At 46.0% G+C, this 27,632-nt stretch overlaps 1 protein-coding gene across 4 annotated transcripts in view; it reads right to left on the reverse strand.

Annotated features, from left to right (window-relative positions):
- Positions 1-27,632, reverse strand: part of UNC13B (unc-13 homolog B) — a 580,491-nt gene that overhangs the window by 62,951 nt on the left and 489,908 nt on the right. For all 4 annotated transcript variants that reach the window (XM_040336017.1, XM_040336018.1, XM_040336016.1 and 1 more), the window contains 2 exons: positions 25,775-25,908; positions 17,158-17,243 (listed from right to left, as the gene is read on the reverse strand). In XM_040336017.1, coding sequence (XP_040191951.1) covers positions 17,158-17,243; positions 25,775-25,908 — 220 coding nt within the window. The remainder of the gene's footprint in view (positions 1-17,157; positions 17,244-25,774; positions 25,909-27,632) is intronic.

Consider the following 27,632-nt stretch of genomic DNA (forward strand, 5'->3'; position numbering starts at 1 on the left):
GGATGGGAGGCCGATCTATATGGGGATGGGAGGCCGATCTATATGGGGATGGGAGGCCGATCTATATGGGGATGGGAGGCCGATCTATATGGGGATGGGAGGCCGATCTATATGGGGATGGGAGGCCGATCTATATGGGGATGGGAGGTCGATCTATATGGGGATGGGAGGCCGATATATATGGGGATGGGGAGACCGATATATATGGGGATGGGGAGGACGATATATATGGGGATGGGGAGGACGATCCATATGGGGATGGGGAGACCGATATATATGGGGATGGGGAGACCGATATATATGGGGATGGGAGACCGATATATATGGGGATGGGGAGACCGATATATATGGGGATGGGGAGACCGATATATATGGGGATGGGAGACCGATATATATGGGGATGGGGAGACCGATATATATGGGGATGGGGAGACCGATATATATGGGGATGGGGAGACCGATATATATGGGGATGGGAGGCCGATATATATATGGGGATGGGGAGACCGATATATATGGGGATGGGAGGCCGATCTATATGGGGATGGGAGGCCGATCTATATGGGGATGGGAGGCAGATATATATGGGGATGGGAGGCCGATCTATATGGGGATGGGAGGCCAATCTATATGGGGATGGGAGGCCAATCTATATGGGGATGGGAGGCCAATCTATATGGGGATGGGAGGCCAATCTATATGGGGATGGGAGGCCGATATATATGGGGATGGGAGGCCGATATATATGGGGATGGGGAGACCGATATATATGGGGATGGGAGACCGATATATATGGGGATGGGAGACCGATATATATGGGGATGGGGAGACCGATATATATGGGGATGGGGAGACCGATATATATGGGGATGGGGAGACCGATATATATGGGGATGGGGAGACCGATATATATGGGGATGGGAGGCCGATCTATATGGGGATGGGAGGCAGATATATATGGGGATGGGAGGCCGATATATATGGGGATGGGGAGACCGATATATATGGGGATGGGGAGACCGATATATATGGGGATGGGGAGACCGATATATATGGGGATGGGGAGACCGATATATATGGGGATGGGGAGACCGATATATATGGGGATGGGGAGACCGATATATATGGGGATGGGGAGACCGATATATATGGGGATGGGGAGACCGATATATATGGGGATGGGAGGCCGATATATATGGGGATGGGGAGACCGATATATATGGGGATGGGAGGCCGATATATATGGGGATGGGAGGCAGATATATATGGGAGGCCGATCTATATGGTGATGGGAGGCCGATCTATATGGGGATGGGAGGCCGATCTATATGGGGATGGGAGGCCGATATATATATGGGGATGGGAGGCCGATATATATGGGGGATGGGAGGCCGATATATATGGGGATGGGAGGTAGATATATAGGGATGGGAGGCAGATATATGGGGGACTACGGGAAAACAGGGACTAGAGAACATCGGGGACAGCTCGGCTTATTGTACAAAGTGCTATCACTCATAGCAAGCAGAATCCCGCTATTTACCAATACGGAGCAGCCAGGACAAAACTGGCTGCAGATTGATTGCTATAAGTCACAGCCCTTTAATGGGTATGCCCATAGATAAAGCTGTAAAAAATAATCTTCCTGTTAGTGATAGGAAGAAAAAAAAGGAATTAAATTCACATGCTATAATACTAGAATGACAAGTCAGCAAACTCCAATGTCAACCTTCAGCAAGGCATGATTTCCTCAGACTGCTCTTCTGTACCACCATGGCAAGAGTCCGCAGACAAGTTTTCCCAAATACTCCCTGTTCATGTAATTGGGGTACACCGGGTACAAGGTGCCTTAGGGTGCACGCACACCGGGTACAAGGTGTCTTAGGGTGCACGCACACCGGGTACAAGGTGTCTTAGGGTGCACGCACACCGGGTACAAGGTGACTTAGGGTGCACGCACACCGGGTACAAGGTGTCTTAGGGTGCACGCACACCGGGTACAAGGCGTCTTAGGGTGCACTCACACCGGGTACAAGGTGTCTTAGGGTGCACTCACACCGGGTACAAGGTGTCTTAGGGTGCACGCACACTGGGTACAAGGTGTCTTAGGGTGCATTCACACTGGGTACAAGGTGCCTTAGGGTGCACGCACACCGGGTACAAGGTGTCTTAGGGTGCACGCACACCGGGTACAAGGTGTCTTAGGGTGCACGCACACCGGGTACAAGGTGTCTTAGGGTGCACGCACACCGGGTACAAGGTGACTTAGGGTGCACGCACACCGGGTACAAGGTGTCTTAGGGTGCACTCACACCGGGTACAAGGCGTCTTAGGGTGCACTCACACCGGGTACAAGGTGTCTTAGGGTGCACTCACACCGGGTACAAGGTGTCTTAGGGTGCACGCACACTGGGTACAAGGTGTCTTAGGGTGCATTCACACTGGGTACAAGGTGTCTTAGGGTGCACGCACACCGGGTACAGGGTGTCTTAGGGTGCACTCACACCGGGTACAAGGTGTCTTAGGGTGCACGCACACAGGGTACAAGGTGTCTTAGGGTGCACTCACACCGGGTACAAGGTGTCTTAGGGTGCACGCACACCGGGTACAAGGTGTCTTAGGGTGCACGCACACCGGGTACAAGGTGTCTTAGGGTGCACGCACACCGGGTACAAGGTGTCTTAGGGTGCACGCACACCGGGTACAAGGCGTCATAGGGTGCACGCACACCGGGTACAAGGTGTCTTAGGGTGCACGCACACTGGGTAAAGCTGAACTGGACTATGCCGAGGTTCAGATCTCGTCCACTGGTCTGCACCAATTTTTTTTTAACCACTTGCCCACTGGGCACTTTTACCTCCTTCCTGCCGAGGCCAATTTTCAGCTCTGAGGGCTGTCAGCCTTTGAATGAGAATTGCACGGTCATACAACGCTGTACCCAAATGAAATTATAATGTTGTTCACCCAAATAGAGATTTTTTTTTTTGGTGGTATTTAATCACCACAGAGTTTGGTAATTTTTTGTGAAATAAACGAATGCCGAAAACTTCCAAAAACAAAAAACTTTATCATGGTTTGTTTATATAATTTTGAAAACAGGTAATTTTTCTCCTTCACTGATGGGCACTGATGAGCTGACATTGATGGGCACTGATGAGCTTCACTGATGGGCACCGATAGGCAGTACGGATGGACACTAATACTGTACGTGGCATTGATGGGTGCTGGTAGGTAGCAGCGATAGGTGACATCGACGAGGAGACACTGGTGGGAACTGATTGGCAGCAGTGGAGGGCACTAATTGGCAGCAGTGACCACACTTTTGCAGGAGTCGATCAGCTCTTTTCTCTTCTCCTCCACACGCTGACAGCGTGAGAAGGAGCAGTGAAGAGAGCCGGTAACCGGCTTCTGTTAACATCAGGATCAGCTGTGATTGGATACAGCTGATCATGTGGTAAAGAGACGCTCATTGGCTCTTTACCACAATCTGTCTTCAGAGTGTCCGCATCGCCTGCGCCCAGCACGATCGCAGGAAGCCCATGTGTGCAACTAAACCCCTGTTTTTAATGCATACTGTTAGGTCAATTCGGTTGGTCGCAGGCTGGTTGGTAAGTTGGAAGTTCTTTGGTTTTATTTGACAGCCGTCATATGACGGCCTCCCAGAACTGCATGACCGTGCTGTAGCCGTCAATCGGCTATAGCGCGGTCGGCAACTGGTTAGTCTGCGGTGGTGCGAAAAACGAAAATACCTAAATGTACAAAAAGAAAATGTGAAACACACAAAAAAACTGTATTTAAGGGTGTGCCTCCAGTCCACCTTCCGAACAAGTAGAACTCTTCTCTGACCTTACAGAATGCAAGGCTCCTGACAGGGGCAAGGCTCGACATGGTCCACCTAGCCAAAAGGCATGGGCGGACCCCCTTTCCTCATGATCAACCAATGCTGACCACCGAATACTACTGTAGGTGAGGGGCTCTCTTGATGAATGAATGGAGGAAGGAACCTAATGGCAACACATCCTCCCCCTAGACTTCAGGGGTAGGTCTGAGGACACACACCCTCCATCCATGAGAAGACAAAAGTGCAAAGTGACAAAACAGTGGTTAAAAATAAATAAAATAAATGGTGCCGGTCGCTAGGCCTTGAAGAATGGTAGCAAAAATTGCCCCGGCCTTGTCCATAGAGGTACTGGGGTGGATTCAGCAAGCAATTGCGTCTGCGTATCCATAGTTACGCAGCGCAATTGCTTAGTTGCGCCGGCGTAATGACTTTTCTGTATTCAGAAAGCTCGTTACGCCGACTGCAGCCTAAGATATGACTGGCATAAGGCTCTTATGCCGTCGTATAGTAGACTGCATTCTTACGATGGCCGCTAGGGGGCGTTCCCGTAGTGGTCAGCGTAGAGTATGCAAATTGCATACTCACGCCGATTCACAACCCTACGCGCGCCCTGCGTACGCATTTTACGTCGTTTGCGTTCGTCGGGTTCCGCCTAAGGCTGCTCCTGCTATTAGCAGGGGCAGCCAATGCTAAGTATACCCGTCGTTCCCGCGTCGCGATGTTTGAAAATTACGTTGTTTGCGTTAGTGAATCGTGAATGGCGCTGGACGCCATTTACGTTCACGTTAAAGCAAATGACGTCCTTGCGACGTCATTTGCCGCAATGCACGTTGGGAAAGTTTCCCAACGGAGCATGCGCACTACGTTCAGCGCGGGAACGCGCCTAATTTAAATGATCCACACCCCCTACGGGATCATTTAAATTACGTGCGCTTACGCCAGCCATTTTTACGGAGCGCCTCCGCAAATTACGGAGCTACTGCTTCCTGAATCAAGCGTAGCGCAAGTAATTTAAGGAGGCGGAACGTAAAAACGTAACGCTGCGCCTCCAGAAGAAGTGCGCAGCAGTACCTGAATCTACCCCAGTGTGAATAAAAAACTACCGACGTGGCCATGTGGTCTGCACTCCAACTGGGCTAGAAGCAAGCGTCCCTGGGCACAATTATATTATCACCTCTGCCAACCAGACCATGATGACCCCCTGTTTCTGTGTTTAGTGACCTATGGAGAGTTCTGTCCTCAGGCACGGTTTTTGCTCACACAGAAACAAACTGTTCCAGACCAGAACCATGACTGGGACCACCTCTTCCAAGTGGTCCTGAGCACATTACAATTAACTGCTCCCGGGAACGCTTCACACTACACAAATGAACTGAACCAAGGGGCTGGAACCATGCCCCCGGCACAGTTAAATCTGCACTAAGGCGATAATACTGCATGCACAGTTTGGAAGACTTCAGACAATTTTCTGGAAAGGCTTTTCTCAATGTCTTCAAAACAGGAGCAGATAAGCATGCTTCAACCAATCCTTCATGGCAGTAGTAGAGTATTGTATCATATTAGCGATCGTTTAAAACAGAAGGTTTGGAGTTTAAGCGATACCCTTTATTGGGTGACTTCAAAGGATGCCAGACCCTATGACCAAGTCAACGATGGGCAAAATGCATTAGGGCAGTGATGGCGAACCTTGGCACCCCAAATGTTTTGGAACTACATTTCCCATGATGCCCAACTGCACTACAGAGTGTATGAGCATCATGGGAAATGTAGTTCCAAAACATCTGGGGTGCCAATGTTCGCCATCACTGCATTAGGGTGTGTGGTTTAATGGAGACAGGTAGGCTGAGGCCGCTCCTTATTGTTTAATCACCTAGGCTGGTCGGGAATAGCGGCGATCCGTTCCTCTTTATATGTACTAGTCCTCTGGATTGGTACAAGGATATGCTTTCACCTCTACTTTGAGTGTCACCAAAAGCAACATAACAGGTCACATTGGGATGCTTTAGATCCCTTCTTCAGCTTCATACAAACCTTAAAAACCTGAAGAAGGGACATACAGCCTCTCTACAGCTTGCATCTCGAATAACTTAAGTTAACCAATAAAGTGTATCGCTTAAGCTCTAAACTTTCTGCTAAAGTCCTTGAAATGTGCAGAGCTTAATTGTAAAACCAACAAGAGGACCCTTCAATTGATCTCAAAGCAAGCCTTTTAAAACTGACTATAATACAATACTGAGCCGGGCTGGGCCGGCGTTCGCTCTTCTGCCTGTCATTGTAATATCTGTAAATTACTTAATCTGAGCATAATCATGTAAATTACTACCACTGTATAAATAGGGAATAATGACGTCTGAATAGCCCGTGACTGACAGTACAATGGGACCATTAAATCACATAATGGGAATGATCAACTATTAATTATCTATCTTGACTTGAAGTAGGTTACGTGATTTTTCTGGGAAACGGAGGGATTTTCAGGAGCGATATTTCATATTTCTGCTTCATTCATTACTGGAAAAGCAAATGTTCAAAGAACCTCTGTATGTTTGCAATATAAAGAGTGAATGCCATGGGAGATGTTGACTGAGCACCCAAACCAGTTCCGGGCTTAAGCAAAAATCCGAGAGATCTTATCGGCACAGGGTCACTTGTATTCAATACTATACCTGCTAAAAGAAGAGAGAATATACTTACCTTTCTGGTGGACCATGTCTTGAAATGTGCTGCTTTGCCGATGCCAGTGTTCGACCAGTCATGTGGATAGAATACCTGTCCCCGCCCCCCCAGCATGCAGTGGCTCCTCCCAATGACTCCTACTTCCTGTAGTGACAAATGAGCAGACGCCAGAAATCGGTATGGGGAGCATGTATTCCATCAGCCCCAGTTGAATACTTGCAGAAGCCAGTGAGCAGCAGCCAAAGTATAAATCACTCTATATTTTAGCAGGTATAGTTTTGGCAACAAGTGGCCCTGTTCTGACACATAATTTTATAAAATGTGCATGCTTACCTATAAAGTAGTTATATTTGCACCAGGACCGGATTTAAGGTCAACTGGTGTCCTCCATTGTTTATTTACATCCTACGCCACAAGTCCTCTCTCTCTCAGTCTGTAGAAGCTTAAGCCTAAGGGGCTTGTCTACCTTCATCTCCTGGACGGAAGATGAAGGTAGACAAGCCCATAAAAGTCTATAGGGCTGGAGAAGTTCAAACCTATGGGGCTCGTCTAACTTGATCGCCTGGCCAGAAGATTTAAGTAAATAAGCCCATAGAAGTCTATGAGGCTGGAGAAGTTTAAGCCTATGAAAGCCTATGAGGCTCAACCTACCTTCATCTACTGGCCAGAAGACGAAGATAGACAAGCCCATAGAGGTCCATGAGGCTGGAGAAGTTTAAGCCTATGAAAGCCTATCAGGCTCAACCTACCTTCATCTACTGGCCAGAAGACGAAGATAGACAAGCCTATAGAGGTCTATGAGGCTGGAGAAGTTTAAGCCTATGAAAGCCTATCAGGCTCAACCTACCTTCATCTACTGGCCAGAATACGAAGATAGACAAGCCCATAGAGGTCCATGAGGCTGGAGAAGTTTAAGCCTATGGGGCTCAATCTACCTTCATCTACTGGCCAGAAGACAAAGATAGACAAGCCTATAGAGGTCTATGAGGCTGGAGAAGTTTAAGCCTATGAAAGCCTATCAGGCTCAACCTACCTTCATCTACTGGCCAGAATACGAAGATAGACAAGCCCATAGAAGTCTATAGAGCTACAATGCAGGCTTATGTGGCCAGGAGAGAAAGGACTTGTGGAGTGGGATGTAAATAGAGGCTGTGACATATGTATACATCTGTGAAGGGGGTGGGTGGGATCAGTCAGGGCAAAAAGGTAAAAAGATAAGTGCAGTTTTAAAGTGAACTTATCCTTTAGGGTAGGGACCAGCTCAAGCGTGTGTTTGGACACAAGTCTGAACCCACCTTAGCTATCCTTCCATAAAGCTGCCATTAAAAACAATCATAAGCATTGGAGGGATTCCCCACTATCACGTGTATACAAGGGGCGTGTTTATGTGGAGTTACAGGACATAAAAGGCACCCGCGTATGATTGGCTGTCCATAGTGGCAGCTTCCTGGCGAGATAGCTGGGGTTTAGGTGAGTTTCTGACTCGTGTTTAAACATGCTTGAGGTCACCCCTGCTTTAGGCGCGTGGGAAAGATTGAAAAAAAGCTCTATGTGCCCTGTTCCGTTAGGGCCCTAGGCACGTACCTATTTTGCTTAGTGAGTAATCCAGCCCTGATTTGCCCCATTAACTATTTTATTATATATATTTCAACATGGAAAATGTGGACAGATTTTGCAGATTTTTACTGGCTCACCATTGGATTTTTTTCAACAACAATTTGGCTATGACCAGGTTGGAGCCCCAAAAACAGAACCGTAATAAGAGACCTAAAAACATGGCTACTGCAGGAAATAATCAACCATTTTTCTTGGAGCATTCATCTTGTACAGCTTCTGTTTTCCATGTTGGTCATGTTGTTTTTACACCCTACAGCAGTTGCCAAGATGGTTTCAGACAGACAGTTATACATTGCAATCTATAGTAACAGGAGGGTGGCTTTCGAACAGCGCTATATAGGTCAGTTTAAATCCAATTGGCTGCTGTTGGTTAGAATGGATATTCAAAAATGCTCCAGTCTTATATGAGAGCAATATATATCCACTTGTAAAAGCTGATAGAGGAGGTATAAAAAGCTTAGTATATAAAATGACCAAAAATGTTTCTCAGGATTGATATTAAAGTAGATCTCCACCCTGATTTATTCACTTTGGTTTGGCTGGATATGGACAGCTTGTGCCCAAAATGATTGATTTAGTCAATAGCAGCAGACTACTGTGAGCACTCCCTCTGCTCCTCCGATCCCTCAGAATTGTGAGGGAATCGCCAACACTCAAGCTAGCAATGGGAGCAGAGAGAGGGCTGTTTTATGCCACGTACACACGGTCAGACTTTCCAACGGGCAAACCTCCTTCGGGAAATTCCGACGGAAAAATGGAGAACCTACGCTCTAAGTCCATTGGAAATTCCTACAGAAAAAGTCAGATGGGGCATACACATGGTCGGAATATCTAACGAAAAGCTACCATCTGACTTTTTCTGTCGGAAATTCCGACCCTGTATACGCGGCATAACAGTACCAGTCAACCTTCCAACCCAGGGCTGATCCTAGGCAGGTGCGTGGGGTGCAGTGCACCCAGGCGCCACAGAGGTGGGGGCACTTTCCTGGCCAAGCCCGTCCCCCCTCCTGTCAGAGGAGCAGAGCGAAGCAGCGGCTGTCTCTGTGTGGAGAGAGACCAGCCGTGCAGTGACATCGCTGGGGGGCGGTCCGTGCCTGACGTGTTCTCCTTGTTCATGTTAGGGGAGCATCTCTGTGTTTGAGTCATTGCCAGAAACATGTGTAAAGGGGAAGAGTTGGTAAGATGACCACGCCCATGTGGGGGCGCCAGTAATATTTCTGCACCCAGGCGTCTGTGACCCTAGGATCGGCCATGTTCCAACCCAAAGGATACAACAACTTTGGATGGAGTTCTCCTTTAAGAAGTTCAGCTAGTCTTATAGATCGAGAGGAACATATGTTTTCTAAAAGCAGAAGGAAGACTACAAGCAGCCCTGAGGGCAGAACTATAGAGATACTTACCACTTAGCCAATGTAGTGTACTTATCTTATCCAGGACTTGGATATCACAGGTGAGAAAGGAGAGACAAGAAAGTTACAAGCCCCCATTTAATATACCATTAATCAGTGTCTAAAGAATGTCAGCAGAGATCCAGGAACGGCAGCTGACCCAAACTATTATCATTATGCCTCCATCTAGAAGGTGATGGACTCGGTATGGGAAGGTAGGTGGACCAGACACATTGACGGCTCTTTCATACGTTGTTTAGAAAGATGACTGGAAATCACAAACACAATGATGGATGAAGGACAACGGCCAAAACATCTCCAACATCTATAATGGTTATATTGGTTGTACATGGTTACTTGAGATGCTGAAAATGACAGACCGTGAGACATCTGTCCACCCTCTGACATCATCCTCTATGGGACATGGCCAACAGGTCAGCAAGGACAAGAGTAATATTATATCAGGACTTTGTATATAGCAAAGCAAACATACATCAGTAAAATTGCCAACCTTATTTTACAGTAGTTAGAAACGCAGAGGGTATACAACTCTAAAAACAGCTTATGTATACAGAATACTATAAAAAAAATAGTTAGTTGACCACTATATTGTCATTCGTATGTCCTAAGACATAATCTATTGTCTTTTGATCCATAACTCAAGTCTTGTGCCTGTTGACACATTTTGAAAACAAAGTCAGCTTCCAGACCCTCCCCACTCAGGTACCGCGTTTCCCCCCGAAAATAAGCCTGGGTCTTATATTAATTTTGGCAACAAAAGACACAGTAGGGCTTATTTTCAGGGTAGGTCTTACCATGTAATGTGATGTCTCCTCTCCCCCTCCCTCCCTCCCTGCCAGGAATCCCCAGTGTGAACTGAGATAAAATGCTTGTAAAATCCTATAATCCACTCTATTACAGTATTATTATATAATGTACAATGTGTGTGTTTCTGTAATATAATTGTGCCAAATACCTTCGTTATAGCGCCGCTCTGCGCTTCTGTGAGCCACCGGAGCTCTCTTTCCCACAATTATATTACAGAAACACACACATTGTACATTATTATACTACTGTAATAGAGTGGATTATAGGGTTTTACAAGCATTTTAAACTAGGGCTTATTTTCGGGGTAGGGCTTATATTGCAGCCTTCCTGGAAAATAACGCTAGGTCTTATTTCCGGGGAAACACGGTAGCTAAGTGATCATTATTTTAACCCTTCAGTTGTGTATAACTAATGGACCTATTGTTACTACTAGAAGAATAGAAATATAACCTAAATACATGGCCATAAACTTACGAACATTACAAAACCAAAATATACAAGTCCCGTCTTCTGATCTAAAGTGTAGGACATATGTTTTCACAATTCAATGCCACAAATCCTGTTGTAAAACTCCTGTCCTAAAAAGAGAACATATAATGTATGTCAGACTGATACTTCTATACCTAATAGAGTTATTCATGGAAAAACGAGGTCCTATGGCATGACAATATATTGGTCAACAGACTATAGTATCTTGTATGTAAAAAAAACATTTTTTTTAGGTTTTTATACCCCTTGCATTTTTTATCTGCTTTTTAAATAAAGTTGGCTGGTTTATTAAAGCGAAGGTTCCGCCGATTTTTTTTTTAAAAATCAGCAGCTACAAATACGTCAGCTGCTGACTTTTAACCACTTGTCTACCGGACCTATTTTGGCACTTCTCTCCTTCATGTAAAAATCACAATTTTTTTGCTATAAAATTACCTAGAACCCCCAAACATTATATTTTTTTTAAGCAAAATGGCGGTCATTGCAACTTTTTTACTCGCATGGTATTTGTGCAATAATTTTTCAAATGTCTTTTTTTGAAAAAAAAAAAAAAACGGTTTCGTGAATTAAAAAATAACCAAACAGTAAAGTTAGCCCAATTTTTTTGTATAATGTGAAAGAGGATGTTACACCGAGTAAATAGATACCTAACATGTCACGCTTTAAAATTGTGCACACTCATGGAATGGCGCAAAACTTTGGTACTTAAAAATCTCCATAGGAGACGCTTTAACATTTTTTACAGGTTACTATTTTCGAGTTACAGAGGAGGTCTAGTGCTAGAATTGTTGCACACGCTACCTCACATGTGGGGTTTGAACAGCGTTTACATACGTGGGCGGGACTTGCATGCGTGTTCGCTTCTGCGCACGAGATAACGGGGACAGGGGCGTTTTGAAAAAAAAAATGTTTTTATTTTACTTAATTTTTTTTATTTTTACACTTTTTTTAACATTTTTTTTTTATCACTTTTATTCCTATTACAAGGAATGTAAACATCCCTTGTAATAGGAATCACTGTGACAGGTCCTCTTTATGGAGAGATGCGGGGTCAATAAGACCCCACATCTCTCCTCCAGGCTTACAAGCATGAAATCGGTGAAAAAAAAAAAATCACCGATCACATGCCGACAGCCGCGATTGCGGCTTTGTTTACTTCCGGGTACCGGGCGTGATGTCATAACGTCGCGCCCGGGCCTGCGACGGTCATAGAGATGACTGGTGACCATCTGGTCACCAGTTATCTCTATGCTTCCCAGCCAGCGCCGACCAATTCGCTCTCCGGGCCCCCGATGGCACGGGAGAGCCCCGGAGAAGCACCGGATGGCGGCGAGAGGGGGGACGTCCCCTCCCGCTGCCTACAAGAACGATCAAGGGGTGGGACCGCCGCTTTGATCGTTCTTCTGGTGCACAGAATCGGCGGCTGAAGACGGTGATATCTGAATGATGCCTGTAGCTGCACCCATCATTCAGATATCACCGCTCAAATTCGAGGACGTCATATGACGTCCTCCGATTGACAAGTGGTTAAAAAATGGGGGATCGCGGCGCGCCATCACTGGTCCCCGCTCTCTCCTGGGAACAGTGTTTCCCAGAAGACAGCGGGGGGAGTGACGTCACAGGCTGGATTCCCCACGGGGATCAGACCCGGAAGTGATGCAAATACCTGTCTCAGACAGGTATCTGCACCCCCCCTCCCCCCTGAAAGGTGCCAATGTGTCACCGGAGGGAGGGAGGGATCCAAAAAGCGGAGGTTCACTTTTTGTGTGAACCTCCGCTTTAAATTGTAAGTAAACCCCCCCTATCATTTTCAGCCAAGGAAGCCGCCATCTTTGCCTCTGTTTAATCCACAACTGCCATGATGCTGCACATGTGATCAGTTTAGACACCAGCCATTGGATGGATTGACAGTTTGTTTGAGAGCACAACCAATGGTAGTGTTAAATTTTCGGCATGTGTTTTATGGAGGGGTTTACTTCCGCTTTAAGATGTGCACGTCTCTCCAGTGCTATATACAAAGTCCCAATATAACATAACTCATGTGTACAGCATATGGAATAATGGTGATGATAGCAGAGTGGTTGCTACAAGAAAAATATGTGTTTACCAAAAAGGGAAAAAAAGCAAAAAAAAAAAAAAAAAACCTATACTCACCTAAGTGGATGCAGCTTCAAATCTAATGCTGCACCAATGTCATAGAGTAAATACAACATAACAATGTATTGTTTCACTGTAGTGGCTATATTCAATTCACACTGCATGTAGATCAGACGTTTGACATTTAATTTGTATATGAAATTAGTTCAGTAAAACTTTCAAGGAAAAAAAAAAAAAAAGTATTCCTATTGAATCCCTAGTTAATTCAGCCCCAATTAATTCCTTCCTCCCCTTTGCTATTTTTTTCTATTTGCCAATTTTATTTTGCTTTTTTCTTTTTATTATAAAAAAAATATATAAAATTTCTTTGTTACTTTTTTCAGTGTTGCATAACAAGAACATGTGCAAAAGAAAAACAATGTTTTTGAATGGCAAATAATCTTGACATGCTTTGTTCCCCAAACAATGAGATTTTTAAGTTGGACAAATTATTGAAAAAAAAAATTATACTTTTTATTTACAGTGTTATAATTTTTTTTATATATAAAATTCCTTTGTTACTTTTTTTAGTATTGCATAACAAGAACATGTGCAAAATAAAACAATGTTTTTGATTTGCAAATCATTTTGCCATGCTTTGTTCCTGAAACAATTATGAGATTTTTAAATTGGACAAATTATAGAAAGAAAATGTATACTTTTTTTATTTACAGTGAAACTGCTTTTTTTTTTAACTGAACACTGGACAAAAACATTCATTTTTTTAGCCATTTTTCGCCTATAGACTTCATATATAAAAAAAAAAAAATGTTTTTGTATTACTTATATCTTAACTTATTGTCGTCCATGTAACACATTCTGAAGCGGCGAAAAGGGTGTGCTATAATGTCCACTTGCCGCATATGCAGGGCTGATCCTCCCCATAGGCTCACTATGCAAGCCGCTTAGGGCCCCACAAAGCTGCGAAGGGCCCCACAAATTACTAGAGGCCCCGGCTGGTGAGAAGTCATTTTCGGCCCCTCACCCCGCTTCTCAACTCGCTGGCTGCATGGGAGAAGAGGTAAGACGTCAGCACCCCCCGCTTCTCACTTTAATGCAAGATGTCATTTCCGACAGCAGAACCCCCCCCCCCTCCCCCTTTCTCAACTTTAATGTGACATGTCACTGTCGGCAGCGACATGTCATTTTGCTTAGGGCCCCAGGGAGGTCAGGATCGGCACTGCAAAAATGGATGGATGAGGTGACTGACCAAGCTGTCAAAGTCAGCCCACGTTCTCTGGTAATGATTGGGAGCTGCCAGGATGGGCTCCTGATCACGTGACCACTACGATAGCCAATTACAGTGGTCACATGATCGGGCAGTCCTTTACAACCCCCTGGGTGCAAATACTGGGTTAAAGGGACACCAGAGCTGGGCTAGGTAATGACAAAGTTATTGCAAAACAAACCCAACAATCTTGAAGATGTAAAAAAATTGCTCTCATAAGGGGTATGAGAGCTGAAATGGTTAAAGAGCAGCATGGCGGACACATTATCCTGCTATTTACCTGACCAAGTTTCACAACCGGCGGCCGTCTGCTTATTCATCCTGACACTGGTAACAAAGAGGTGATGGCAGCTCAGGTCATAGTTGATAGAACAGAGATTGGCTCATTACATGGAGTCGGCATGGGCCTTCGTTACTCGGACAATTAGCGTGAACTGTGGTGCCCCGTCGTGTGACCCCCTGGATGACTCATATGTAGGATGGAAGAATAAAATAAAGAAGGGAAAGAAGAACTCGGCAGGAGATAGCCAGAAGGCGAGTGTTTGCAATGCCGCAGGTCAGAGGTCGTCCAATCACTCATTGGAGATACAAAGCCAAGAGCAAAGTAGATCCACTCCAAATTATCAGCCTCAGGACCAGAAATCAGGACAAGGATTGTCTGGCCCTGTTCCTTACTCATCAGTTGGCCTGAAAAATAGACCATCTACAGTCTGATGCATGCTTTGCTTTTATTATATGGTTTATTGATCATTCTATATCTTATATAACGTTAAAAAAAAAAAGAAATTCAAGCAAGAACACGTACATACAGTGGAACCTCGAATTGCGAGTAACGCGGTTAACGAGCGTTTCGCAATACGAGCACTGTATTTTTAAAAGTCCTAACTCAGTTTGCGAGTGTTGTCTCGCAAAACGAGGAGGATTCAAGCCAAAGCGGCGTGCAGTACCGCGTTTGGCCTGAAGTGGCGGGGCGTGGGAGCCGATCGTTCGGCAATGATCGCAAAGACTCGAAAATATGCCGTTACCGAGCCTTTCAGATGTTTGACAAGGTGAGCCAAGCTGTCCTCGGGACTTTTCGTGTGTACACAAGGTTCTCTGGCGCCCCCCACCAATCTGCGGTATTGCATGCCATTGAAGTCAACACAAGATCTTCTGGACTCACTGAAAAATGTAGCAGCCACTGGGGTAAAAGAGGTCCAATGTATTGAACAGGGGTTCTGGCTATTAAATACAAAATCTGTTGGGTTTCACCTTTGTAGCTGCACATGAAAACGTTCCAAGTTGAGGTTTGAAGAAAAAAAAAAGGCAACAAACAAAAGCTATTCTTTCGCCTCATACACACGATTGGACTTCCATCAGACATTTCCGTGGATTTTGCTCTGAATTGGCGTTGGCCGTGAACTTGTTCTGCATACAGACGGCAGGACTTTTTCAGCCAACTTTCACCAAATCGTGTGGCTTTTCAGCTCTTTAGCGCCACCCTTTGGGCAACTTCTGAAATCGTTGTCTGATCTTTAGCATTGGTTCTGAGCATGCATCTTTGTCCGATGGACTTGTGCACACACGATCGTATTAGCCTCCATCGGACATTTGTTGTTAAAAAGTTAGTCTGTTTGCACAGCGATGAAAAACACAAAAACGTTGTCTGATGGAGCGTACACACGGTCGGATTGTACGATCAAACAGGTCCGTCGGATATTTGTAGTCAAAAAGTCAGATCGTGTGTATGGGCCTTTAGGTTGACTTTTAGAAATTAGACAACAAACACCACGAGCAGAGTCCTCTCCAGGATCTCTTTTCGGCCAATCCACACTTTGAGCTGTTATGGGTTTTACAAGGTGGTGAAACCAAAGTTCTACTACTAAATAACAAATCCAGAGACACAATGAAGGCACAGATGGACAGAGAGGCATACAAAATGGTGTTGTTTTGGCATCATCTTTTCGTTTTCAGTTTATATCTATTAAGGTTTACGATAAGATTAGACATATAATATTAACTAAGTAACATTTCGAAAGGCACAAGGTGGAGAGAAAATGGCAGAACAAAAAGGCATTTGAGTAGAAAACAAACAACATCCAAGTATTTCTATTCCAAACATCTTCAGGAAGCAATGGATTATCTTGTAAGGTTGTATTAGAGAACATATACCGTGTTTCCCCGAAAATAAGCCCGGGTCTTAATTTTGGCAATCAAAAACACAGTAGGGCTTATTTTTGGGGTAGGGCTTACCATTTAATGTGCTGTCTTCTTGCCCCCTCTCCCTCCCTGCCTGGCAGAAATCAGAAGTGAATCAAAAGTGGTTGTAAACTCCAAGAATCCTTTCTATTACAGTAGCATATAATGAAATAGGTGTGTGTTTTTGTTCAATTGTGTCACATACCTTCTTACAGCGCCGCTCAGCACATCCATAGCCCGCCGAAGCTCTCTCCCACGATCAGAGCATTGCAGAAGGAGGGGGGCCGAGGTCCCCCACTGACAGGCAGGAGAAGAAAAGATCAGCTGAGCACCCCTCGGTGCTTCCATAGCCCGCCGCGATCCAGCATTGCAGAGGGAGGGGGGCAGGGATCCCCCGCTGACAAGCAGGAGAAAAGATCAGCTGAGTATGCCTCTGCGTTTTAATAGCCCGCAGCGATCCGAGCATTGCAGAGGGAGGGGGGACGAGATTCCCCGCTGACAGGAAAGGGAAGAGGAAGAGATCAGCTGAGCACCGAGTGGCACTGTAAACCGAAGGTATTTGACTACAGATTAGATTACAGAAACACACACTAGGGCTTATTTTCAGGGTAGGGCTTATATTGCAGCCCTCCTTGAAAATCAGGGTAGGTCTTATTTTCAGAGTAGGTTTTACTTTTGGGGAAACACGGTAGGGAAGGTCCAAACGGCACTGAGCCACCATACAGATGGACTCTGGTCTCACCTGACTCAACACATAATCATAGCTGTCCTCTTACCTTCCATAGCGTACTTCATATCTTGTGAGAAGAGGTTCCACATGACCTCGGCGCTGACCTTCCCAACACTCAGCTCCTGGGGAAACCTTCAGAAAAAAAGTAGATATCACTTTGTAAGTCAACGCACAGGGCAAAGGATAGCTTCCCAAACAGGTGTAAGGTTTAGAAAGTTGCCCAACACTGGAAAATATTTTGAGGCCGTTCAACCAACCTTATAGAGTACTCATCATCCCTGAACCCATTATGGGGGCAATTATATGGACTTAACCAATATTTCAGGATAGACGGGACATGTGGTGACTAGGAACAACTGTACTTCATTTACAATAAAGGTATTAATTGTGTGTATAAAACCAACACCTCAAACAGGACCTTGCCTAAACTTCAACTGCATCACGTATTTTGCATTCTATTTAGGATAGTGTGACCAGACATTACTGCTTTCCGGGGATAGTCCCCGGATTGAACACCCTGTCCCCGGATTTGTCCCCGGATTGCAGTGGCATGGGAAGGGCATCTGGTACTCTCGACCTGGGTGTAACATTTTGGGGGGCGCAAAATCATTACTGTGCCCCCCCCCCCCCCAAGTGTGCTGTGTTCCCTCCGCCCAGTGACTCCTGTGGTCCAGCCTTTCCCCCATGATCCCTCTGGTGCTGGTGGCCCATGTGTGGGCAAGAACACTGGAGGGGAGGCGTGGTGAAGAGCATACGACAGCTATCAGAGAAGCTCTTGGCAGGGGATACTGAGGAGCGGCAGGGTGTCGGGAACAGTACATGGTGCTGGGGAGAGCTGCTCCGATAGATTATCATGCAGGCCAGCAAAATCAACAGATCTACACTGTTCATATACGGGGGCTGTGAGTAGTGCAGGAATTAGGTAGGTCAGTGTAGTGGTCAGTATAGGAATCAGGTAGGTCAGTATAGGGATAAGGTAGGTCAGTGTAGTGGTCAGGTAGGTCAGTGTAGTGGTGAGGAAGGTCAGTGTAGGAATCAGGTAGATCAGTGTAGGAATCAGGTAGGTCAGTGTATGAATCAGGTAGGTCAGTGTATGAATCAGGTAGAGTCAGTGTATGAATCAGGTAGAGTCAGTGTAGGAATAAGGTAGGGTCAGTGTAGGAATAAGGTAGGGTCAGTGTAGGAATAAGGTAGGGTCAGTGTAGGAATCAGGTAGGTCAGTGTATAAATCAGGTAGAGTCAGTGTATAAATCAGGTAGAGTCAGTGTAGGAATAAGGTAGAGTCAGTGTAAGAATAAGGTAGGGTCAGTGTAGGAATAAGGTAGAGTCAGTGTAGGAATAAGGTAGAGTCAGTGTAGGAATAAGGTAGAGTCAGTGTAAGAATAAGGTAGGGTCAGTGTAGGAATAAGGTAGGGTCAGTGTAGGAATAAGGTAGGGTCAGTGTAGGAATAAGGTAGAGTCAGTGTAGGAATAAGGTAGAGTCAGTGTAAGAATAAGGTAGGGTCAGTGTAGGAATAAGGTAGGGTCAGTGTAGGAATAAGGTAGGGTCAGTGTAGGAATAAGGTAGGGTCAGTGTAGGAATCAGGTAGGTCAGTGTATAAATCAGGTAGAGTCAGTGTAGGAATAAGGTAGAGTCAGTGTAAGAATAAGGTAGGGTCAGTGTAGAAATAAGGTAGGGTCAGTGTAGGGAATAAGGTAGGTCAATGTAGGGCAGGGGTGTCAAACTCAATTTCATCGTGGGCCGCATCAGCATTATGATTGCCCTCAAAAGGGCCGGTTGTATCTATAAGATCTAGAAATGTCCAGTGCATCCCATCCCCTTTACATTAGATGTCAAGAGCCACCCCACCATCAGAAGTTGAGTCCGCCACTCTCCCTTACATCACAGTGAACCCCCCCCTTTTCCTTATGCTACTGCGGGTAAGAAGATGGATGCATTGCTTGAAAGCAGAAAGTAAGGGTCTGGAGTAGGACCAGAGGAGGGCTGGAGCTCTCCTGCAGCTACAGGAGAGTGCGAGGGCCACATGAAATGGCCTGGAGGGCCAGATTCGGCCCGCGGCCCTTGTGTTTGACACCTGTGGTGTAGGGAATAAGGTAGGTCAGTGTAGTGGTCAGGTAAGTCAGTGTAGTGGTCAGGTAGGTCAGTGTAGTGGTCAGGTAGCTCAGTGTAGTGGTCAGGCAGCTCAGTGTAGTGGTCAGGCAGGTCAGTGTAGTGGTCAGGCAGGTCAGTGTAGTGGTCAGGCAGGTCAGTGTAGTGGTCAGGCAGCTCAGTGTAGTGGTCAGGTAGGTCAGTGTAGGAATCAGGTAGGTCAGTGTAGGAATCAGGTAGGTCAGTGTAGGAATCAGGTAGGTGACAGTGAGGAGTAATATATAATCTTAGAATTGCTGTTGATAGATGGGAAAAGAGGAGATGTTCCAAAGGTAAACATGTACCAGTCACCACTGTCCAAGGTAGACTTTGCTCCAAATTTAGAGGGATGTACCCCCTTCTTGGGTCCCAAGTGAGGGCAAATCTCCCCAATGGCCACAATCATGGCTGATAACTTGGCTCTAATCCTCTTCTCACTCAATCCAGAAATCGAAAAAGAAGCAACACTTCAATAGTCACATTAAAAGACACAAACTTTTCGACTCCAAATTATCAATAAGAGTTTCCCCCGAGCCCCCCATTACAAGGGTCCCTCCATGGTAAAAAGATAGAGAAAGGCTGGACTAAAGGTTACATTCTATAAGATGGAATGCACTTGCTATTCCATAAGGATCACTATTTTCAGCCAAATTTTTCAACTGTCACAGCTAAAATGATCAATTATAGTAAAATTAGCCTTAAAGCAGAACTGCAGGTTTATTGGCCAGGAGTGGAAAACATAATCCGCTCTGCAATACTCAACCCCTCTCTGGAGCGGTCCCCATAAGACTCTCCTTTCCTAGTTGTTGATCATTTAAACCTCTCTGTGTCATCCAACCCATTTCCAGTAAGTCCAGGCCGTACATGACACGTGTCCTGGGGGCGCATCATGGTGTTGGCCTTGAATCCCAGTACAAGCATGGACCGCCCGAAGAAGAGGAGAAACCTGTGATTTCACTAAACCAACTGGATCTCAGACAAGCAGACTAGTGGTCTCCAAACTTGCATCCATCTGGCTCCTGGGACATGATTCCATCCACAACTGACATTAATGATGGGGCACCATTCCTCCCACTGATACCAGTGTTGGGGCACAATTCCTCCCACTGATACCAGTGTTGGGGACACAATCCCTCCCACTGATACCAGTGTTGGGGACACAATCCCTCCCACTGATACCAGTGTTGGGGACACAATCCCTCCCACTGATACCAGTGTTGGGGTACTATTCCTCCCACAGACACCGATGATGGGGCACCATTTCTCCCACCGATACCAGTGTTGGGGCACAATTCCTCCCACTGATACCAGTGTTGGGGCACAATCCCTCCCACAGACACCAGTGTTGGGGGCAAAATTCCTCCCACTGATACCAGTGTTGGGGGCACAATCCCTCCCACTGATACCAGTGTTGGGGCACAATCCCTCCCACTGATACCAGTGTTGGGGGCACAATCCCTCCCACTGATACCAGTGTTGGGGGCACAATCCCTCCCACTGATACCAGTGTTGGGGGCACAATCCCTCCCACTGATACCAGTGTTGGGGCACAATTCCTCCCACTGATACCAGTGTTGGGGGCACAATCCCTCCCACTGATACCAGTGTTGGGGCACAATCCCTCCCACTGATACCAGTGTTGGGGCACAATCCCTCCCACTGATACCAGTGTTGGGGCACAATCCCTCCCACTGATACCAGTGTTGGGGCACAATCCCTCCCACTGACACCAATGATGGGGTGCTATTTTTCACAATGATATAAAAAAATATGGCATCATTCCTTCCACCCTTACCAATAATGGGTCACGATTACTCCCATTAAAACCAATGATGGTTTACTTCCACTAACGCTGTAAAACATTTTTACTCCCAAAGACCAGTCCTGGCCCCCACTAAAGTCTGAAGTACAGTAAACTGGCCCTTTGTTTAAAAAGTTTGGAGACCCCCGAAGTAGACTACTCATTTGTAAATACACAAGTTGGGAAAGTCAGGGAGTGGGGAGAGGAAAAGGACTGGAGTTCTGCTTTAAATCTGCTACTTAACTAATGCAGTAGATGGAAGTTAGAGAAAACTTATTTATAACTATAGATCAAAGCAGAATCAGATATTGGCAAGTAAAAGCATGCAAAGTTAAAAGAGGACCTGTTGCAATTCTCAAAATAGGATCCACCAGCATCCCGGGGATACATGTGTCATAGAGCTGTGTGCCCATGATGGGCGTGTTTCCACCTAACTTTGCTATGCCTGTTGCAATTAAGCCTCCCACAGTGCAGGGAGTTGTACTGGTCCTGTCCCCTCTCCCAAAGGCTGGAAGCATGGAGCATAGAATTCTGACTGCAAAACAGCTTTGTAAGTTGCAGAAGAGAAGTTAAAAAGCAACCAAGCTGGGAAAGTGTCCATAAAATATCAGGGAATAATGGGGCATAGACTAGGTGCTCCAGTGCTTGGGTTGTGCAGGTTTATCCCCATCCAGGGGTGCAGCAAGTCGGCTTGGCTTAGTCACCCAGTGTCTTAGAAAAGGGTGGGGGAAGGGCGGGACTTTGAATGAAGCACGCAGTCAACGGTAAGGGGTCAAGACGAGGTACATTTATTATACATCGTATTTATCGGCGTATACCGCGCACTTTTTTGCCCTGAAAATCAGGGCAAAATCGTGGGTGCGCGGTATACGCCGATACCCGCGCCGACATATACCGAGCGCAGTACACTCGGGTATAGTCGGGCAGTCTCAGCTCCTTCCGCGCTCACGTCCTGGACATACAGGACGTCAGCGCGAGAGTTGCAGAGCCTGCCCGACAATACACGAGTGTACTGCGCTCTGTATATGTCGGCGCAGTATTCAAACTTGGCGCGGGAAACGAGCGGGGAGGACGCCGGACCCGACGAAGAGGACACCCGAAGCCGCAGACGGACCCGACGAAGAGGACACCCGAAGCCGCAGACGGACGCCGGACCCGACGAGGCCGCCGATGGACGCCGCGCAAGACACCAAAACTGGAAATACAAAAAATCTTTTTTCCACAGGAATGTCCGGCAACTTTAGGGGTGCGCGCTATACCCCAATAAATACGGTACACCAAAAATTCAGAGAAAATCATGAAACTGAATCTCAGAACTGTATTCGTATAGCTAAATATATTCCCACAAAACGCGTTGAGCCTGTGTATATGCAATGTTAAAATCAGTTATGTAATGAATACTATTCATATGTATAATTGTATATGATTCTTGTGACGGGAGTCACTTTTGGGCGCAGGGTGACCAAGAAAATAATGAACCCTGAGAATGTGATTGGATTACTTCAAAATGGGGCAGTAATATTCATTAACAATATCTCTCAAGAAATATGAAGATTTTATCCCCCTGTACACTGTGGGGTCTACGACCAGGAAGTATAACTCCTAATATGGGCATTCCAGGAAGTTCAATGGAAGAGACCGACCGTCTACGTCAGGGGTCCTCAAACTACGGCCCGCGGAGGACTTTAAACCAGCCCGCCCGACCCTGACAGGCAATGCCGGTTACACAGCGATCCCCGCTGTGTCACTGAGATCAGTTCGGGCGCGCTGTGATAAATGTCCCGCCCTCCTCCTCCTAGACTAGCTTGTGTGATAGAGCCAGTGTGCTGTCTGTCACACGAGCTGGTCTAGGAGGAGGAGGGGGGGGACTTTTATCATAGCGTGTCCAAACTGTTACCAACAACAGCGTGACAGAGCCAGACCGTGACACAGCCCAACAGCATAGTAAGGAGAAGGCTGTGAGGGGGTTACAATGGTGAGTGAGGGAGGGGGGGGGGGGTCTTGGCTTGCGATGGCGATTTTGTGATGATGGGGGGGGTGATGATGGCTTGCGATGGCGATTTTGTGATGATGGGGGGGGTGATGATGGCTTGCGATGGCAATTTTGTGATGGGGGGGGGGGTGATGATGGCGATTTTGTGATGGGGGGTGATGATGGCTTGCGATGGCGATTTTGTGATGATGGGGGGGGGGGGGGGGGGTGATGATGGCTTGCGCTGGCGATTTTGTGATGATGGGGGAGGGGGTGATGATGGCTTGCGATGGTGATTTTGTGATGATGATGATGGCTTGCGATATGATGATGATGATAATGACTTGCGATATGATGATGACGATGATGGCTTGCGATTTGATCATGGCTTGCGATATGATGATGATGATGATGGCTTGCGATTTGATCATGGCTTGCGATATGATGATGATGATAATGACTTGCGATATGATGATGACGATGATGGCTTGCGATTTGATCATGGCTTGCGATATGATGATGATGATGATGGCTTGCGATTTGATCATGGCTTGCGATATGATGATGATGATGATGGCTTGCGATTTGATCATGGCTTGCGATATGATGATGATGATGATGATGATGATGATGGCTTGCGATTTGATCATGGCTTGCGATATGATGATGATGATGATGATGATGATGATGATGATGGCTTGCGATTTGATCATGGCTTGCCATATGATGATGATGATGATGATGATGATGATGGCTTGCGATTTGATGATGATGATGATGGCTTGCGATTTGATGATGATGATGATGGCTTGCGATTTGATGATGATGATGATGATTGCTTGCGAGCGATTTGATGATGATGAATCATCATCAAATCGCAAGCCATCATCATCATTTTATAGTCCGGCCATCTAACGGTCTGAGGGACAGTGAACCGGCCTCAAAAGTTTGAGGACCCCTGGTCTATAGCTTAACGATGTTGCCTTTGTCTGGATAAGTAAATTGTGTTAATCTTGTCTGAGGCAGCTTTCCCTTCACCTATTATTAAGTGTGCTAATGAACTCACCTGTTGTCTGCTAAGGGATGTATTGACACTCAGAATAATGTGTATTGGGGGCTCGTTATGCAACCATGGTGTGATGTTGTGGGTGGATCCGGGTCATTGTTCATGTGGTGACTGCAGTATTCTCAAGTGTATACAAAGAGCCTATATTCCTTTCAATAAAGTCGGATTCCTGCTCGACCCTCAGGACAGAGCTTTGTCTTGTATTTGGGGGAGAATTATTCATATGGGTTTCCAGCCGCCATGGGAGAGACCTATCAAAGTGGGCCAGTCTGGATGAAGTCCAGGGCCAGATTTTTGTCCCAGTCCAGCCCTGCCATGTTCCCTTTTGTATGTAGATGAATTATATTGTGGCATTATCAATTTGTATGAATTTTTGTGGTTTATAATAAATGTACCTTGTCTTGACCCTTTACTGTTAACTGCGTGCTTCATTCAAAGTCCCAACCTCCCCCCCCCCCCTTTTTTCATACTGTATATACAGGGATGGAGGCATGAGACCTACTAGGTATCTGCCTCACTCAAAGTCACAACCTTCCCCAATTTTGACTCCGAGACCTCCGACGGTCTACCTCCGCTCCAGACTCCGTAACATCACTCTCCCATGCCAAGGACCCATGCTCATCCTAGTGCCAAATGGGGGGGGGGGGTCTCAATATTCTTACTGCCTTCTCTATAAAGAAACATACAATTACAAAAGTCTAACAACAAGTACGTAATTCCCAGTAAAGACTGGAAAAGATTAAATCCAATGAAACCCATACATTTTTTTCTTAGAAGAATAACCCTTTGTTAAAAAGGTTTCTGCGTGGTATTTTTTGGGGGAAAAAGGCAGCAGATTTGACAAAGCTATAAAAAAAAAACAAAAAAAAACATGGGAACAGGTGGAATAGGAGAGATAAAGTTATGTTCTGGGTAAATTCGGGTCTGTATTTTATACCCTAGGCCAGTGATGTTGAACCTTGGCACCCCAGATGGTATAGGCCAGTGATGGGGAACCTTGGCACCCCAGATGTTTTGGAACTACATTTCCCATGATGCTCAACTACAACGCAGAGTGCATTAGCATCATGGGAAATATACTTCCAAAACATTTGGGGTGCCAAGGTCCGCTATCACTGCCCTAGGCAACAGTCCCCCTTTAGAAACGCATGCAATTTTTGAATGTATGCTCAGCCAACATACAAAGCCAAGAAAAACATAGCGAACCCACTAGATCCTGAAGTTTCCATCCTACAGCACCAACACTTTGGACGGGTGGACACTCCTCCGGGTTGGTCTGATGTATGATCTACCACGCTATCCTCAGTCCATCGGACTCCACTATACATGAAACATACAGTAGTAGGAGTTCCATCATCCTCCAACTCCCAACTCATCATGCCGACTGGCTGCACCTTATACAGGGACACCACCACACCCTCCCAATGGTCCTCCAAACCTGGTCACGCGCCATTCACATGGTGAGCATGCAATGCACCGGGGCACTCAGGCGGCAGGCAAGCACGAGCAACAGTTCCCCTCTCACTCACCCTGCCATCAGGAAGCTTGGCCGACGTCACTTATACAACAAGAGACAAAGCGGACAGGAAGACAGACTGACAGGAGATGACCGCTCTACAAAGCACAGAAGGGTTAGAAGGAGACAAAAAGGCGGAGGTGAACACGGAGAACCCGGACAGCGGCGGGAGCTGCTTACTGGTTTAGGACGGGAGTGTAGGCGTTCTTATCTTCCTCGATGATCGATACGATCAGCGTGATCAGCTTGGGCCAGAAGTCCAGGTTCTTTATACAAGGCCCTTGCTCTTCAGGAGGTAGATCTTGCTTCTTGTTCTAGAGGAGGAGAAATCAGAATAACAACATTCAACTCTTTCTTGAGGAACTTTTTTAAAGAGCAAATAATATGGTCCCCCCTGGAGAAAGGTCCTAATTTTGGAAAAAAGATTTAACTTTATAATTCTATACCTAATGAAAGCTTATAGCGCCGCTCAAAGCCGGTGGATACAAGTTTTCTTGCTGGTGTCTAGGGTATGGGAGCAGGCATCTGTTCACCGAATCAAAAGCGTGGGTATACCAAAGTAAGACACCACCATGGTGATGTGTACCTCTGTGACCAAGCCCTGCTGGGCGGGGCGAAATACATAAATGTGATTGGCTGGTTGGAGGTTAATATTGTTTCCACCAACACCAATGTCAGAGGTCATTATTGTGTCCACTGACATCAACGATGGTGGTTTTAATTACAGGCCACTGACACCAAGGCTGGAGGTTATCGTGTCCAATGCTGGGGGTTATTATGGTGTCCACTGACAGCAATTCTGGGGGTTATAACTGCTCCCACTGACACCAAAGTTTGATGTTATTATTGTGTCCACTGACACCAAGGCTGGAGGTTATTATTGTGTCCACTGACACAAATGCTGGGGGTTATTATTGTGTACACTGACACCAAGGCTGGAGGTTATTATTGTGTCCACTGACACCAAGGCTGGAGGTTATTATTGTGTCCACTGACACAAATGCTGGAGGTTATTGTTATTATTGTGTCCACTGACACTAAGGCTGGAGGTTATTATTGTGTCCACTGACAGCAATGCTGGGGGTTATAACTGCTCCCACTGACACCAATGTTTGAGGTTATTATTGTGTTCACGACACTAAAGCGGGGGGTTCAGAGTCCACACAGACCAGTGCTAGAAGATATTATTACTGCCACTAACACCAATGTCGGAGGTCATTATTGTGTCCACTGACATCAACGATGGTGGATTTAATTATAGGCCACCGACACCAAGGCTGGAGGTTATTATTGTGCCCAATGCTGGGGGGTTATTATGGTGTCCACTGACAGTAATTCTGGGGGTTATAACTACTCCCACTGACACCAATGTTTGAGGTTATTATTGTGTCCACTGACAGCAATGCTGGGGGTTATTATTGTGTCCACTGACAGCAATGCTGGGGGTTATAACTGCTCCCACTGACACCAATGTTTGAGGTTATTATTGTGTTCACGACACTAAAGCTGAGGGTTCAGAGTCCACACAGACCAGTGCTAGAAGATATTATTACTGCCGCTGACACCAATGTTGGGGGTAATTACTGAGCTGTTCAAATCAATGCTGGGGGTTTTGATTGTGGCCACTGACACCAAGGCTGGGGGTTATTATTGAGTACGCCGACACCAATGCTGGGGGGTATTTATTGCAGTCATTGACACTAATGCTGGGGGCTATAACTGCTTCCACGGACACCAATGTTTGAGGTTGATATTGTGTCCACGGCACTAAAGCTAAGGGTTTTAATTACAGGGGACAGACACCATGGCAGGGGGTTTTCATTGTAGCCATTGACACCAATGCTGGGGGTTTTGATTGCGGCCACTGACACCAATGCTGGGAGATTTTATTGCATCCATTTACACCAACATTGGAGGGTATTTTTACTTCCAATGACACCAATGCTGGTTTTTTTATTGTGTCCACTGACAATATTGTTTGCGGTTATTAATCTGTCCACTGACAACAATTCTGGGGGTTATTATTGTGTCCACTGAC

This window comes from Rana temporaria, chromosome 1 (assembly GCF_905171775.1).
Source record: "Rana temporaria chromosome 1, aRanTem1.1, whole genome shotgun sequence".
Lineage (NCBI taxonomy): Eukaryota > Metazoa > Chordata > Amphibia > Anura > Ranidae > Rana > Rana temporaria.